Source organism: Mobula hypostoma, chromosome 7 (genome assembly GCF_963921235.1).
Source record: "Mobula hypostoma chromosome 7, sMobHyp1.1, whole genome shotgun sequence".
Classification (NCBI taxonomy): Eukaryota; Metazoa; Chordata; class Chondrichthyes; order Myliobatiformes; family Myliobatidae; genus Mobula; species Mobula hypostoma.
Window position 1 is genome coordinate 171,237,301 of NC_086103.1, and position 15,286 is coordinate 171,252,586.

Below are 15,286 nucleotides of genomic sequence, written 5' to 3' on the forward strand. Positions count from 1 at the left end.
CTGAGTTTCTCAAGTCCCAGCAACATCCTTGTAAACCTTCTCTGCACTCTTTCAACCTTACTTATATGCTTCCTGTAATTTGGTGACCAAAACTGAACACAATACTCCAGATTCGGCCTCACCAATGCCTTATACAACCTCATCATAGCATTCCATAACATTCATAACATTTGCCCATCGAGTCTGCTCCACCATTCAATCATGGCTGATCCTTTTCCTTCCCCCCCCCCCACCCCGCCAAGTCCCAATCCCCGGCCTGCTCCCCATAACCTTTGATACCGTGGTCAATCAATCTCTGCTTTAAATACACCTAACAACCTGGCCTCCGAAGCTGCCTGTGGTAATAAATTCCACAAATTCACCACCCTCTGGCTAAATAGCTTTCTCTGCGTCTGTTTTAAATGGACACCTCTTTTATTTTTCTTCAATAAAATCATACATTTCATACTATATAAAAACAGATAAAACTATCAGTAAAGAAATATAAAAATAGTTAGAACTATGTGTTCATTATTTCTTTTTTTTCAATATTTCCTTATCTATTTTCACAGTTGAGAAGTGATGCATGCACTGTATATAGAACAAAAATTATTTGGTATGATACATTGTTGATCAGTCATTATCTGTCTGTGGGTATATCACAAAGGGAGCAAGTAGAAACGTCTTATCTGAAGGAATGAGGCTGAGTTTCGACAAATGCAGCTGATGAAATTTGAAATGTCTTCTCGGTTCATTTTTATTGCTCTCAGAGAAGAAACCTAAATTGAATCATTTGTAATAAAATCAGTGATACTGAAATTACTCAGCAATCTATGTTAATGTTTCAGCTCATCAATCTTGGTCATGAGGAATCTTTACTGACAATGACAATTGGCATGGTAACGTTGCCATCAGCGAATCGCGTTATAGCACAAGCAATCACCGATTGGTGTTCAAATCCCGCCACTGTCTTTCAAGAGTTTGTATATTATCCCTGTGACCATGTGGGTTTCCCCCAGTTGTTCCATGATTCCTCCCACATTCCAAAGATGCATAGATTAGGGTTAGTGAGTTGTGGGCATTCTATATTTTCTATGTTGCTGCTTAAAGTCCAGTACAATCTTCGCTGTCTTGATGTGATGCAAATGATGCACTTCACTGCATGTTTCAATGTATGTAGTACAAATAAATAAAGATGATATTGATGAAGAAACAAAAAATCTACTGGAGGAACTCAGTGGTCAAGTAGCGTTTATGGGGAGAAAGGAATTGTTGATACTTCTGGTTAAGACCCTGCTTCAGGGTTATATTAAGCAAGAGAAGTTGGTAATTAAGAAATCTGGTCCACTGCTTTACACATGGAATGACGATAATCTTCAGCTGTGAACAGGTCTGTTGTGATGGAAAAAGAACATTTCTTAACTTGTGCTTCAGGTCTTGTGCGTTCTTCAATGACAACCGTTGAACATTCTTCATATTTAGAAGTTGGTATCTGATAGCCAAGCCATTTCTGTTGAGCAAGGAAAAATTGTATTAAAATTGTATTCTTCAGTTCATTCTAGTGGCCAGGGAGCTTGGCACTCAAAAATAGACCTTTCTTTTAATTATTTAATAACGAGATAAGGGCATCGGAGGTGGGGCTGATATTTTATTTGTCAATTCCTGACCGTCCTTGAGAAGGCGGGAATGAGCTGTCTACTTCAACCACTGTAGTTCTTCTGGTGACATTACTCCGACAGGGGTTGTTGGAATGGCAGCTCCAAAAAAGATGAGATGAAGGAGGCTACCAGGAATAGACCAATCAGATGCTTGTGTTGCCACTTAGTCATAGAGTTATGCAGAACAGAAAGACACCCTCTGGCCCAACTGTTCCATACCAACTAACATGCTGACCCAAACTAATCCCATTTGCCTTTGTTTGTCCCATACCTTTCTAAAACTTTCCAATCTATGTATCTGTCCAACTGACTTTTGGAAGTTGTTTTTGCACCTGCCTCAACTTCTTCCTCTGGAAGCTCATTCCTTATAACTAACACGCTCTGATTTTTTTTTTTAAAGTTAGCCCTCAGGTTACTATTAAATCTTTTCCCACAAACTACTGTCCTCTAGTTCTTGATTTGCCAGCCCTGGGGAAAAGACTGTGTGCATTTGTCCAATCTACACTACTGTGCAAAAATCTTAGGCACATATAAATAGCTAGGGTGCCTAAGACTTTTGCATGGTACTGCATTTGTCAACTTGGAGCAGAGAGCAAGTTTGTAGATCTAGCAGGAGTAAAGGATTTTGGGAATTGTAAAGGTAGAGTGTCACGGGAGGAGTGTGGGACAAGTGGCAGAGAAGGAGTGTGGGGCAAGGGGTGACGTGGGTGCAGACAGACCCAGGCATAACACAGCAGGCAAGGTTATTTGTTTTCAAACAATTGGTTTATTGATCATTACAGAATGTCTCTCTCCCCTCTCCCTTCCCCTTTTCCCACCATGATTCCCCTCTCCCTGCCCCCTTCCCACTCTCAGTCCACAATAGAGACCCATATCAGAATTGGGTTTCTCATCACTTGGATGTCATGAAATCTGTTTTCTTTTTGCAGCAACAGTACAGTGTAATACAATAAATTACAACATTACTGACTAAAAACCATAGGCACCCTAGCTCTATATACAGTGCCTATAAAATTATTTCCCCCCACCCCCCGAAAGTTTTCATGTTTTATTGTCTTACAACATTGAATTGCAGTGGATCTAATTTGCCTTTTTCTGGACACCGATCAACAGAAGAAGACAAAGTGAAAACAGATCTCTACAAAGTGATCTAAATTAATTACAAATATAAACCACAAAATAATTGATTGCATAAATATCCCTTTTAATATGACACACCAAATCATCACTTCTGTAGCCAATTGGTTTTCAAAGTCACAATCAATTAAATGGAGTTCACCTGTGTGTTTCAATTGATTGGAAGGTCCAACTATTGGTTAGTCAGAATGCTGGCAAAAACTACACATGAAGACAAAAGAACACTCCCAGCAACTCCGTGAAAAGGTTATTGAAAAGCACAAGTCAAGGGATGGATAAAAGAAAATTTCAAAGTCACTGAATATCCCTTTGAGTACAGTTAAGACAATCATCAAGAAATGGAAAGAATATGGCACACATGTAAATCTGACTACAGCAGACTGTCCTCAAAAACTGAGTGATTGTGCAAGAAGGTGACTAGTGAGGGAGGGCACCAAGAGAACTTTGACAACTCTGGGGGTGTTACAAGCTTCAGTGGCTGAGATGGGAGAGACTGCACATACAACAACTGTTGCCTGGCTGCTTCACCAGCTCTATGGGTGAATGGCAAAGAGAAAGCCACTGTTGAAAAAAACTTACATGAAATAGAAACATCGACTTCCGGGGTCGAGTATGGAGTGAGTTGGTGCGTGTGAGTGTGGCTCCCGATTTTTATTGAAAATCTACCTGTTTATCTTTGCCGTATGCTCGAGATAACTGGATACTTACCATTGTGAACAACGCGGGACATAGCTGGACATTGAAATGGCAAGTAGAATGTACCTTCGAAGTAAAACTGGGGAAAAAGATAGCGAAGCCTCGAGCAAGAAGGCGGATGTTACAGTAATGGTGCCGTCGCACGCTGCTGGAGCTGGTCCCGGACCGGCCCTACCCGATGACTTGGAGAGGCTTCGTTTAGTACTTATTACTGACATGACGCAAGCGGTGCATTCTGCCCTAAAAAGAGAACTTGAAGATGCTTTATCACCAGTGACTGCTACCATGGAACAAATTATGTCTGCTTACGAGACACACGACGAACGCATTCGTGGGGTTGAAGACGGCCTGAATGATTACAGTGACCGCCGAAGCCGCCATTGCAGCGTTGCAGAGCGAAAACGCAGTTCTGAAGGGAAAGCTTGATGACCTCGAAAATCGGTCACGGAGATCCAATTTAAGAGTGGTCGGCATTCCTGAAAATTTGGAAGGTTCGGACCCTGTTAAATTTATGACCGAGTTTTTTGACGAAGTGCTGGGGGCAGATTTTTTCCCAAGTCCTCTCGTACTTTCGCGTGCTCACCGAGTCGGACGTAAACCATCCGCTGTCTCTGCAGCCAAGCAAACGAGACCAAGAACGTTCCTGGTTTGCTTTCACTCCTTTCAAGATAAGCAACGCATCATCAACAGACGGAAGCAGGAGCTGTATTTCCGCGGACACCGCGTGTTTTTTTATGAAGATTTTAGTGCGGAGCTGGGTAAAAAATGAGCAGCTTTCAAGCAGGTGAAATCCCTGCTTTACGGGAAAGGGGTCAGGTTCGGCCTCTTGTATCCTGCCCAGCTCCGGGTCATGCATGAAGGTAAAAAGCATTATTTCGATACACCAGAGGCGGCCAAAGAGTTTTACCATTCGCGCTGGGGAGAAGAAGAACGACAAGAGCAATGACTTTTTTTTTAGGTTATTCGTGCAGCATTGAATGGGCCTCATGCCGAAGCAAACTGTTAATTTTCACAATCCACTTCTTTGTTCATTTTTTCCAGTTTAATTTGTGGAACGCGATCGGGTCGAACTGCTATGCTGTCGAAACTGATTAACAAAAACTTTCAACCAGCAAAATGTAAATATTTGGGATTTATATCTCGGGTGTTTTAAGTTGCCCAGTGTGTTTTTTTGTTTTTAATGCTTAGCTTGACCTGTGTTATCTTTAGCCTATATGTTATATTAAAGGTAGTATAAGTGATAGGATAAATTTTAAGGAGGGGAGCCACCCTAGATTAGATTGAAAGTTGGGTTGTATGGGGAACGCCTTGGAAGTTTTTTGTTGGGTACTGCCTGCGATCATCCTCAATTGGGGAGGTAGATCTAGGCTTCGGGGGTTAATTGGGTTTTTTTGTTTGTGTGAAGGGGTGGGGGGAGTGTTTTGGGGGATTACCATGGCAGTTTATTCTTTTGTGTGTTACGGATTGATCAGACTTTCTTTTCATTGTGCGTTATTGTGTGCAATTTATACCCTCGCACTGTTTTGGATTGTAGGTCCTGTGTGTCTTTTGATATGGTTAACATGAGTGCAGCTGATGGAGGCCACCCTGTGAGGTTTATTTCTTGAAATGTAAAGGGGCTCAATGGTCCGGTTAAAAGAGCTAAAGTTTTCTCTCACCTGAAACAATTAAAAGCAGATATACTATTTCTACAAGAGACACATTTAAGAGTGGAGGACCATAATAGACTTCGTAAAGCATGGATTAGTCAGGTTTTTCATTCCAGATTTAATAGTAGGTCCAGGGGGGTGGCAATATGAATCACCAAAAGAATGCAGTTCACACCATCTGATCTAATCAGTGACCCTAATGGTCGCTTTATTATAGTCTCTGGCTCTCTCTTTCAGATACCTGTTATTTTGGTAAATGTTTATGCTCCTAATTGGGACGATGTCCAATTTGCAAATAGGGTTTTGTCATTAATACCTAACCTGAATACACATAAGCTAATCTTTTCCGGAGATTTGAACTCTGCTATTGACCCACTGCTTGATAGGTCTTGCCCTAGGGGAACATTTTCTGGTATGGCAAAGGCCTTCTCGATGTTTATGCAACAAAATGGTTATATGGATCCTTGGAGATTTTTGAATCCATCAGTTAGGCAATTCTCTTTCTTCTCTCATGTTCACCACTCCTATTCCAGGCTAGACTATTTCTTTATAGATAATTCCTTGATACCTATGATTAGACAAATTGAATACACTGCTATAGTTATATCTGATCACTCGCCTGTGAAACTGGACCTATGTTTTCCTTTAAACGTTAGAAAACGGCCTCTGTGGAGACTTAACCCCCTTTTGCTTTCCAATGAGAAATTTTGTAGTTATATATCGGCTAACATTGACACATTCTTCGAGACTAACAAAACTGAGTCGGTATTGTACTCTTTACTCTGGGAAACTTTAAAAGCTTACTTGAGGGGTCAAATAATATCTTATACTTCACATGCCAATAAAGAGCGTAGGAAGGAAATGCAAGTGTTATTGAAATCTATTTGGGACCTGGATAGAAAATACTCTGAGGCACCCACTGCGGAATTATATAAAAGCCGGATTGATTTGCAAGCGAAGTTTAATCTTCTATCTACAAACCTATCAGAACAATTAATTCTTAAGACACGTGGCCTCTATTATGAATATGGTGACAAGGCGAGCCGGCTTATGGCTCATCAGTTGAAACGTCAAGCTGCATCACGACTTATTCCTCAGGTAAGAGACATGCACCAGAACTTGACAAGCAATCCAAAAGAGATTAATAACATCTTTGCAACTTTTTATTCCTCTCTGTATACCTCAGAGTTCCCCTCAGATAAAACAAATATGGAACGTTTTTTAGATAATTTGGAAATACCAACTCTTGAACCAGAGGAAGTGGAGAACCTAGATCGGGCTCTTGGGCAGGAAGAGATTAATAATGCCATTATGGCGATGCAGAGTGGTAAGTCCCCAGGTCCTGATGGTTATCCAATAGAATTTTATAAGAAATTTAAGGATAAGCTCACACCGGTCCTTCTAGAAGTGTTTCAGGAATCTTTGGAGAATGGCTCCTTACCCCCTTCTCTTTCACAGGCAGCTATTTCACTACTTCTTAAAAAGGACAAGGACCTGACTCAATGTGGATCATATCGCCCCATTTCACTTTTGAACGTAGATGTGAAAATTTTGGCTAAAGTGCTTGCATGTCGTTTAGAACATCCCCTTCCCAAGATAATTTCAGATGATCAAACAGGTTTTATTAAAAATCGCTATTCTTTTTTTAATATCCGTCGACTGGCTGATGTGGTTTATTCACTGAGTGATTCTCCAAGTCCAGAGGTTGTTGTCGCCTTGGACGCGGAGAAGGCATTTGATAGAGTGGAATGGGTATACTTATTTAGTGTTTTGGAGAAATTTGGATTTGGCAGAATATTTATAGCTTGGGTTAAGCTATTATACCACTCGCCTTCAGCGTGTATACAGACAAATTATTTTCGATCTGGCTATTTCCCATTAACACGTGGCACTCGCCAAGGCTGCCCACTGTCCCCTCTTCTTTTTGCAATTGCAATTGAGCCTCTTTCTATTGCAATTAAGTCAACTACATTATTTCAAGGTGTTAGAAGAGGGGACATGGAACACCGTGTTTCCCTATATGCTGATGACCTCTTACTTTATGTTAGCGACCCTATAGGTAGTAGTCCTGCTATTGTGTCATAATTAGGTCAATTTGGAGTCTTCTCTGGCTATAATCTGAACTTTCAAAAAAACAAATGCTTTCCCATTAATAACTTGGCCCTACAGATCCAACAGGAATCTTTGCCTTTTCCTTTATCTCAAGATGGTTTTGTATACCTAGGAATACATATTACTCGCTCTTTTACATCTCTGTTTGAAGCTAACTACAGGCCTCAGGTTAGCCAAATGAAGGCTGATTTCGAGAGATGGCGCAGTTTACCCCTTACTATAGCTGGGAGAATTCAGTCAGTGAAAATGACTATACTTCCTAGATTTCCCTATTTGTTTCAGTGTTTGCCAGTTTTCTTATCTAAGTTATTTTTTAAATCAGTTGATCAATCTATAACCTCCTTTATTTGGGAAAATAAGGTCCCAAGGGTTAATAAGCGCATTCTTCAAAGAGGTCGTGACATAGGCGGAATGGGTCTTCCCAGCTTTATTCATTATTACTGGGCATCGAACATTCAAAAAGTATTATTTTGGCTTCACCGGCCAGATATAATCTGGTGCCTGCTTGAGTCACGGTCTTGCCACTCCTCGTCTCTCCCAGCTTTGGTGTATTCTTCCTTACCATTGAAATCCTCTCAATTCACATCTAACCCGGTCGTGCTCTCTACCCTCAAAATTTTTAATCAATTTCGCTGCCACTATAAGTTCATATCAGCTTCAGTTTTGGGCCCCATTCATAAAAACCATTTATTTCCTGCCTCCACATTCGATTCAGCTTTTAGACAATGGGGTTTGAACGGTCTTATGAGCATTAAGGATTTGTATACTGATAACATATTTGATAGTTTTGATAACCTGCGCGGTAAGTATGGCCTTCCGCATAATCATTTTTTTAAATACCTGCAGATTCGCCACTTTGTCAAGGAAAAATTTCCCTCTTTTCCTGTTCTACCACCTGCTATGTTATGGGAAAAATTCACTCTTAGCTTTAACAATAAGGGGCTGATTTCTGAACTATACTCTCAGCTGATGTCTTTGGGAGTTCAAGATCTAAACAAAACTAAGAGTAGGTGGGAGGACGACCTCGGTATGGACCTTGCGGAAGAATATTGGGCAAAAGTATTGAATAGGGTTCATTTCTCATCATCATGTGCTAGACTGGGGCTCATACAATTCAAAGTTTTACACAGGGTACATTTAAGTAAAGCCAGACTGGCAGACATATACCCTGGGACAGACGCTGGCTGTGACAGGTGTTCCTTCTCTCCGGCTGGTTTAATACATGCATTTTGGTCATGCCCTCGGCTTGATGACTATTGGGCACTGGTTTTTAAAATTATCAGTCAGGTTTTGGGGGTATCACTGAGACCTTGCCCGCTTATAGCTGTATTTGGTGTGGCAGATGATGATTTGGGTTTAAATGCAAGCCAGTCGGATATCATTGCATTTACATCGCTATTGGCCCGTAGGAGAATTTTGCTGGTTTGGAAATCTGCCACTCCCCCAACTGCTGCTGCTTGGTTAGAAGATGTAATGTTTTTTCTGAAATTAGAAAAGATTAAATTCACTTTGAGGGGGTCTGTGAAAAAGTTCTATTCGAAATGGGGACCTTTCTTATCATATTTGGGAGTCTTAAGGAATTACCTACTAGTTGAGGGCATTTGATTATACTTAGGAAGTTGCCTCCCATTTAACACACTTATAATTTACCTCACAGGGTGGTTGATGAATTGTAAATATGAGTGTATTTTGGATCATCTGACATGTTGCAGATGTGTATGAGCTGTCGTATTGAAGTAGTGTGGGGGTACGGTTGTGAAATATCCGTACTTGTATTTGTGAATTGTTGTGTTGCAGATATATTAGCTGCCATGATATGTTCAGGGAGGGCGGGTGGGGGGGGGAGGTTTGTTTTGGGGGTACGATACTAAAGCAAAATGGAGGAAAATGTAATCCATCATATATTCTGTATTGTGTCATTCCTTCAATAAAAATAAATAAATAATAATAAAAAAAAAGAAATAGAAACATCGAAAACCTACAGCAAAATACAGGCCCTTCAGCCCACAAGGCTGTGCCAAACATGTACTTACTTTAGAAATTACCTCGGGTTACCCATAGCCCTCTATTTTTCTAAGCTCCTATCCAGGAGCCTCTTAAAAGACCCTATTGCATCTGCCTCCACCACCATCGCCAGCAGCCTATTCCATGCACTCACCACTCTCTGTGTAAAAAAACTTACCCCTGACATCTCCTCGATACCTAAATCTTGGCTAGAGTTTGCCAGAAGGCACGTGAAAAGGTTCTATGGTCTGATGAAACCAAAATTGAGTTTTTTGGCCATCAGACTAAAATCAATGTTTGGCGTAAGCAGACCTTGGAAGGTTGTGAAGGTAGAGGGTAAAATGAATGCAGCAAAATACAGGGAAATCCTGGAGGAAAACCTGATGCTGTCCATCAGAGAACTGTGACTTAGCAGGAGAGTGTGACTTAGTTTTCCAGCAAGACAATAACCCTAAGTATAATGCCAAAGCTACACCAAATTGGATTAAAAACGACAAAATTAATGTCCTGGAGTGGCCAAGTCAGAGTCTAGATCTCAATCGAACTGAGAATTTGTGGCTGGACTTGAAAAGAGCTGATCATTCACGATCCCAATGCAATCTGACAGAGCTTGAGCAATTTTGTAAAGAAGAATGAGAAATAATTGCAGTGTCCAGATGTACAAAGCTGATAGAGATCTTTCCACACAAACTTAAGGCTACAAATTGCTGCCAAAGTGCATCTATTAAATACAGACTTGAAGGGACGAGTAACTATGCAATCACTTCTTTTAAAAAAAAATTGTAAACATTCAGACCAATTTGGAGAAATTTGTTTCCATTATGACACACAAGAGTCTTCTGTTGATCGGTACCAATAAAGTCAAATTTAATCCATTGTGATTCAAAGTTGTAGATCTTGAAAAATTCCAAGTGGGGTGAATACTTTTTATAGCACTGTATGTGCATAAGAATTTGAGAGAGTACTGTATGCCTCTCATGATTTTATACACCTCTATGAGATCACCTCTTAGTCTCCTATGGTCCAAGGAAAAAAGTCATATCCTGTCCAACCTTCTCTTATAACTAATCCCTTCAGCCCTGGTAACATTCTAATAAATCTCTTTTGAAGACCATAAGAAATCAGAGCATAATTAGGCCATTCCGTGCATTGTGTCTGCTCTGCCCTTTCATTTATTATCCCTCTGAACCCTATTCTCCTGTCTTCTTCATGTAACGTTTGACACCTTTAATAATCAAGAACCTATTGACCTTCACTTTAAATATAGTCAATTGGTATGTTTAGTAACTACCAAACATCAAACTAATTAAAAGACATTAGTCTAAAATGTGAGCCGAACTTAGTGTTTACTTTAAACAAGCTGCATACGTGCTATCATCATAATGTATGCAATTCACTTATTTTTATATATAACCTGCAATTAATTATTTAAACAAAAAAGAATCCTTAAACAATATATTTACAATATTACACAAATACTACTGAAATATGGAATATACAACACCAATGATTTGGGCTCCACAGACTTCCAAGGAAGAAATTCCACAGATTCTCCATCCTCAGGCTATAGAAATTCCTCCTCCTCTCTGTACTAAAGGGATGTCCTTGAATTTTCTTAAGATGTGCCCTCTGGCTTAAGACTCACCCAGTATAGGAAACAGCCTCTCTGCATCCACTCTATCTAAGCCTTTCAATATTTGGTGGGTTTCAACAAGATAGCCCCCACCCGTTCTTCTAAGCTCCAATGAATACAGGCCCAGAACCATCAAACGTTCCTCACGTGTTAACCCTTTCATTCCTGGGGTCATTCTCATGAACCTCCACTGGACCCTCTCCAGTTCAATTTCATCCTTCCTGTCAGCAGGGTTATCTAATACACCAAATGTTTTCATACCAATGTGTTATATGGCTGTAACATGTCCTTAACAGATAGATAGTCCTGTTCTTAAAAAATCGAGAAATAGAAAGCATTTTATTAATGTCCACCGACCTGAAAATCACCATTGTATTCTTCAAACAATTCTTTGAAATTCTTCTGAGGATCAGGAACTTGTCTGAATATGAAGTCTTTGTACCTAAGCAATTATAGATATATCAATCAATTCACATTTTCAACTGAAGGTAGAAAAGACTGCATATGCTGGCATCTGGAGCAACAAACGAGATGCTGATGAAGGATCTTGGCCTGAAACGTCCACTGTACCTCTTCTTAGAGATGCTGCCTGGCCTGCTGCGTTCACCAGCAACTTTGATGTGTGTTGCTTGAATTTCCAGCATCTGCAGAATTCCTCGTGAGATGCTGATGGAACTCAGTTTATGACTGCCCAGCTCCATTTCTAATTTCTCCTCCTCCACTTGTCTATCACCCCTCTTCACCTGGATCCATCTATTACGACTAGATCTTCCTTCGTTCTCTCTTCTCACCCTATTATACCGGCTATCTGTCCTCTATCGTTCAGTCCGGACAAGGAGTCTCAACCTGAAATGTTGACTGTCTATTTCACTCTACAGATGCAGCCTGTTCTTCTAGCATCTTGTTTGTTGCTCAACATTTTAAACTACTTTGCATATACTATTTTACAAAAGTGAGATCTAACAAAGAACATTACAGCACAGTACAGGCCCTTTGGCCTACAATGTTGTGCCGAACTTCCAACCTTTTCTAAGATCAATCTAACCCTTCCCTTCCATGTAGTCTTCAATTCTTCTGTCATTTATGTGCCTATCTCAGCATCTCTTAAATGTCCCTAATGTATCTGTCTACCACTAGATAGAAGATCTTGAGTTTGCAAGATGGTGTAGTAGTTAATTGGCAGCCCAACAGAAATTGTCCTCCTTCAGTTTCTTTTTTAACCTAGAGGACAGATATACAATAGCTCCATACTTGCCAACATACTTGTAATACAATCTTGTAAAGTCAAGATCACCCTTTTCTTGAGAATTCTATATTCAATTAAAGGAATTTCCACCCTTTTCCATGAATATGTAACTTGCATATGGTTCAATATCTTTTTCTACCGCATTCCTCTGGGCAGCGACAATTACTTTCAGAGTGTGGAGAGTCTGGCTCACACTTTCCCACATTGCCACCATATTGATCTCAGTTCTCCGGAGTTAAGGTGAGATTACCAACCAGACAATCACTCTTAATTGTCTTGCAGTAATCCTTTTTGCAACAGTCCAGATGAAGAAGATGATACCTTGTGGTGAAGGAAGATGCTGAAGCCTATGGGAATTTAGACAAAATGCTGGAGAAACGCAGCAGGCCAGGCAACATCTATGGAAAGGCATAAAGAGGCAATGTTTCGGGCTGAGACCCTTCATCTCATGAGTTGCTCCAGCATCTGTAGAATCTCTTGTGTCCCTGAGACCTAAGGCCAGTTCATAGCCATTGTTTCAAAGGATTAGAGAAAGACAGGCAGCCGGAGAATTCTACCCTACGAGGGTTCTATACCTTCTGAATACAAGGTTATGGGAGAAAATTGGCAAAGGTGAATAGATGAGACAAAATTAGGTCTGGACAACAGAGACAAGGAGGAAGAATTTGATTCATTTGTTTTTTTTAAATTTAATCATGATTCATTGGATGTAAACTTCACAATAAAGACTGTTGTTTAACAAAGAAGGGGTTTGGAGTCAACAACATGAGACCAGACAAGGAATGCGGATTTTTTTTTAAAAGACGTAATTCAATGAATTTCTCTGATTGCAATGTAGTTTGCTGTTTACTGTTACTGAGACTGGCTTTTTATGCCAGATTTATTAAACAACACAAAATTGAATTCCCTAATTCCCATCAAGTCATTTTTCATGTCCAGTTCATGAGGATATTAAACAATCTGTTACTAGGTAGGGAACTTCATGTCTTTGGTAGTGTTTACAATATCTAAATTGCTTCTTAATCCTGGAAGCTTTCAGGGAGCCACAATTTTAAAAGACTTGGTGATTTCAGTATCCTGAAATTTTAAGCAATGGTGAATGTTTAATCTGTTAGTAATCGCCTTTGGGGTCAGACATTCCTCAAAAACTATTTTCTCTCAATAACCTCCTAAGCTCAAAAAATAAGTGGGGCTGTACAAGTTATTTAGAGGCTAAATAATCTTATAAGTTTATTTTGCCAATTATGCAGGTTCACCTAATTCTTTGAGCTTCCCTGTTGAACTTGGAGGGCTGGTAATCCTTTCTCATTGTACAGCACAGAAACAGTCCCTTCAGCCCACCAAGTTCATGCTGATTTTTGAGCCACTCTATACTAATCCCACGTTCCTGCATTGGGACCCTTATCCTTGTGTGCCTGCCTTATTCTCCTCTGCATGAATGTCTCTAAAATCATGAAATTACTCTCAATGGCCACTTTATTACCCACCTCCTGCACCTAATAAAGTGGCCATTAAATTTGTATCTGCTGGCACAATTTTGAAGGAAGATTGGCAAGATGATTCTTGGGTGCAGATTGTATCTTGCCAGCTTTGTATTGAATTTGTGCCAGAATCTCAGGAAAGGAATCACAGTGAGAATTTGTCAGGATAGGCATGGGTCCATACACCAGGAAGTACTTGCAATAATACTTGCAATAAATATTTTGGTCATGAAATTACCTTCGGAAAATTAAGCTCATAAGCAGTATTGTCATTACAGCAGTCATAAGCAATACAATTGCCACAACCCGTCCATTAAGTAACTCCTTGGGTTCTGCAAACAAACAAATGATTTTAAGTCATGAAGAATATTTCTTGACTAAGTTCAAAGTAAACTTATTATCAAAGTACGTAAATGTCACCAAATACTACCCTGACATTAATTTTCTTGCAGATGTTCACAGTAGGTGTGAAGAAACATGATAGAATCAAATGGAAAACTACACACAAAGATGGACAAACAACCAATGTGCAAAAGAAAGTTCAGAAAAAAGTTGCTACAAAGAGACAAGTACAATGCTAACAGCACTCTTGCAGAGAATTCTCAAATAACTAAGACTCAATTGCATTACTCTCAGCCAATCCAATGGTTTAATAAGTGACAAAAAGACCAATATCATAAGCAGCGAATATTCACGAATTTTACAAAAAATGCCAAATTGGTTAAGATTCTTTTGCAGGTCTCAAACTTGTTCTAAATCCATTGCCACAACAGTGCAATTTTTGTTTAGTTGGACAATGAATATCCAAACCAAGCATGGCCCTGTTTGATTTCTTTTGGAGCACATTGAGTCTTTGAGAAAAATTTCAAGAGAGAAGATTCATGTGGGCTTAATTTATTGTGGGTTCAGGAAGAGGGATGCATACTGCAACTAGACCTCATTATTTGGCACATAAAAGCCAACTGGACTTACGTTCAAAGTTCAAGTAAATTTATTGTCCAAGTACGTGCTGTATATATCACCAGATACTACCCTGAGGTTCATTTGATTATCATTACTTGATTCTCTTTTCTGAATAACAAAACCTAGGTGTCCATGGTAGCACAGTGATCACTTTACAGCACTGGCTATAAGATCAGGATTTAATTCCCATGACTGTCTGCAAGGAGTTTGTATGCTCTCCCCATGACTGCGTGGGTTTCCTCTCGGGTGATCCGGTTTCCTCCACATTCCAAAGACGTATGGTTAGGGTTAGTGAGTTGTGAGCATGCAATGTTAGCACCACCAGAGGCATGGCGACACTTGTGGGCTGCCCAGCTCAGTCCACACTGATTTGATTTGATGCAAATGGTAAATTCACTGTATGGTTTGATCTCCGTGTGACATGTGATTCTGATTCTGATTCCAAAATAAACATAATCTTTTTTTTAAAAAAAAAAGACTTTCTCTTGCTTTTGAACCTCCTTCAAGACTGTTAGCTAAAATTTAGGTCATCACCCACACACTCCTCCCAGTGGTTCCCACCCCACTCTACCCACTTCCTTAACTCAAAGCTCCATTTCCTCTTCTATTGGATTCCATCATCTTGAAGCCATTGTCATTTTCACCTATCAGCTTCTAGCTTCTGATGCTAGTCCCACTCTCCCTTCACCCACCTGCCTATCACCAACACCACTCCCTTCTAACTAGGA

At 40.0% G+C, this 15,286-nt stretch overlaps 1 protein-coding gene across 2 annotated transcripts in view; it reads right to left on the reverse strand.

The window, feature by feature from the left end:
• Positions 1-240: 240 nt before the first annotated feature.
• The window catches only part of LOC134349755 (interleukin-13 receptor subunit alpha-2-like), a 98,685-nt gene continuing 83,639 nt past the window's right edge, over positions 241-15,286 (reverse strand). For both annotated transcript variants that reach the window (XM_063054571.1, XM_063054570.1), the window contains 3 exons: positions 13,834-13,927; positions 11,226-11,310; positions 241-1,489 (listed from right to left, as the gene is read on the reverse strand). In XM_063054571.1, the coding sequence (XP_062910641.1) occupies positions 1,310-1,489; positions 11,226-11,310; positions 13,834-13,927 (359 nt within the window). In that variant the 3' untranslated portion in view covers positions 241-1,309. The remainder of the gene's footprint in view (positions 1,490-11,225; positions 11,311-13,833; positions 13,928-15,286) is intronic.